The sequence below is a fragment of the Poecilia latipinna genome, unplaced genomic scaffold (genome assembly GCF_001443285.1).
Source record: "Poecilia latipinna isolate Pla-1442-1.1 unplaced genomic scaffold, P_latipinna-1.0 Scaffold3754, whole genome shotgun sequence".
Taxonomy (NCBI): Eukaryota; Metazoa; Chordata; class Actinopteri; order Cyprinodontiformes; family Poeciliidae; genus Poecilia; species Poecilia latipinna.
In genome coordinates, this window is record NW_015116370.1 from 37,247 (window position 1) to 39,883 (window position 2,637).

General features: G+C 42.1%; 1 protein-coding gene across 1 annotated transcript; it reads left to right on the plus strand.

Annotated features, from left to right (window-relative positions):
- Positions 1-1,069: 1,069 nt before the first annotated feature.
- On the plus strand, positions 1,070-2,336 carry LOC106941593 (zinc finger MYM-type protein 1-like). The gene is made up of 2 exons (XM_015024665.1): positions 1,070-1,269; positions 2,099-2,336. The coding sequence occupies exons 1-2, from the start codon at positions 1,070-1,072 to the stop codon at positions 2,334-2,336; spliced, it is 438 nt and encodes a 145-aa protein (XP_014880151.1).
- The last annotated feature ends 301 nt before the right edge of the window (positions 2,337-2,637 follow it).

Below are 2,637 nucleotides of genomic sequence, written 5' to 3' on the forward strand. Positions count from 1 at the left end.
GGATTAAATACACAGGAGAGTAATCAAGGGAACAAGACACAGATGGGATCAATCAATGGGTAGAGGGACAACACAGAGACTCAATTGACACAGAAACCAAAATAAACACAGAAACTCAAATCCTCACACATGGGATCATTTCTCATGTTTTTGATGCTGCTGTATTTACTGCTGTTCATTATTTGTTCATAGCAGTTTAGTGTTGCTTCTGTCACGAATAGCTGCGTGTAAAATGATGCTTTGCTACATTGTTTTGTCAACAACAGTAAACTAATTTCGAGGTTCTTCTTGTGCTCTGAGCACAAAAAAAATATAGAAATCTGTTGTTACTGTGAGCCTTGTTGGCTTTTTGCCAACCAAAATGCTGCATATTACAACAGTGCATGGGTAAACGGAATAAGAGACTGGAAACATCTTTCTGCCAAAGTTGAGAAGCATGAATCCACGCAAATACATCTTGGTGCATGGATAGTCTATGAGCAGTGGAAACTGAACAGCATAATAGACGCCGAAATGGAGAGGAATGTGCGTAATGCAGCCTTGTTTTAGAGACGGGTCCTGGAGCACATTGTGAATGTCACTCTGACTCTGACTTCATGCAACCTCGCATTCAGGGGGCACAGGGAAGTTCTAGGTCAGGGAAATGCCTGCAACTTTTTGTCAATAATGGAGTTATTAGCTCACTACGACCCTGTTTTGAAAGAGCTAATTAACCGGCCAGAAGGATCAGTGAAATACCTAAGTCACCAGATTTAAGATGAGATCATTTACATCATGTCTCAACGTATGAAAGCTGCCATAATAGATGAAATAAACGAAGCCCCGTTTTATTCCATTATCATGGACACAATGCAAGATGTGTCCAAGATCGACGAGCTGAGCCAGGTGTATTGTTACGTAAGTATAATTAAGAATAATCTTGATACTCCAATAGGTTTACAGATCAATGAAGTGTTTTGGGGTTTTGAAGCCACTGTGGGGTCATCAGCGTCAGAGCTTGAAAACCAAATCCTAGACTCCATAGAGAAAAATGGAATAGATCTGTCAAAATGCCGCGGACAGGGCTATGATGGGGCTGCGAATGAGTGGTGCATATTCAGGTGTACAGGCAAGAATAACAGAGAAGGAGCCCCTTGCCTGTTACGTACATTGCACTGCTCATAACCTCAACCTTGCACTTAACGACTCTGTTAAAAATGTTCCTGGAGTGAAGCGATTCTATGACACTGTGGAGAACCTGTACAACTTTTTTGGTCACAGTATCAAACGGTGGGCGCTTCTCAGTGAATTCTCGACGCAAGAGACCAGAACTGTTACTTTAAAATACCTCTGTCCCACTCGCTGGTCTTCTAGACACGATGCGCTTATGGCGTTAAGGCACAGATATGGCGACATCACAAAAGCCCTTATCAAAATATCCTTGACCAGTGAGAAAAAAGAGGAGCGTAATGAAGCAAGTGCGCTCAAGAATGTAATAGGCAAATTTTATTTTATATTTTTGGTCAAAATGCAAAAATTAAAATTCTGGAGTGCATAAACCCTGCTTCACAGTTACTACAAGCTAAGGACGCTGATATCCTGAAAGCATCTGATCTTCTACAAAATGCCATCAGTGTTTTAATGGAATTCAGGGAGCAATTTGATGAGGTTAATTCTGCCACTATTGCTGTAGCTGCAAAATGGGGAAGTCAAACGCAGTTTGAAACAACCAGGGCCAGAAAAGTTAAGCGTCACTGTGACGAGCTTTCTGAAGACTGCCGCCTCACTGACGCAGAGAGCAACTTTCAGGTGCACATTTTCAATGCCTGCCTTGATATTGTTATCCAGCAGCTGTCCCACAGATTCACCAGTTTAAATAGAACTGTGAATATTTTTGAGGCAGTTCTACCCAAAACACTTTTGCACCAGGAGATGAGCAGTTACAGCAAGCTGCCCAGCGTCTAAGTGACCACTACAGTCGGGACATCGCCCCCAGCTTCCCTGCCCAGCTGCTTTGTTTTAGAACCTCTTTCAGGGACCAGATAGCACAACAAAAATTGATTGCGGATCTGGCAAAAATGCTCATTGTCGGTCATTCAGCAGTAACTTCGACATTCAGTGAGGTTTGCACCGCCCTCATTTTATTTTTGACTCTCCCTGTAAGCGTTGCAAGCTCTGAGCACTCATTCTCCAAGTTAAAAACAATTAAAAACCACTTGAGGAGCACAATGGGACAAGAGAGACTGAGTGGACTTGCCATATTGTCCATAGAAAATGAGAGAGCAAAGAAAATGGACATACAGAGCATCATGGACGATTTCGCAGAGCGCAAGGTTCGCCGTATGCCGTTCAAATAGTTTTAAGTCTTTCACCACTATTTGTGTTGGTCCGTGTTTGTGTTCGCCGCTGTGCGGCGCGGCCGCTGTGCCAGTTTCACAAATTTTAAAAGCTACAGATAAAGGTTTTGACTTTAATAAAGTGGGTGTCAAAATAATCCGATCGCTATCCGTGGTGCTAAACAAATTTTAATTTGTGTTGTGTAGAGACCAAGTAGCCTGATGTTTTTGTTGTTTTCTTGGTTTGTTATAATTCATGTGTAAGGGAGTGGTTGTGTGTCTGTTTTTCAGTTAATTTAGCTACTTCCTGTGTTATTGTGTT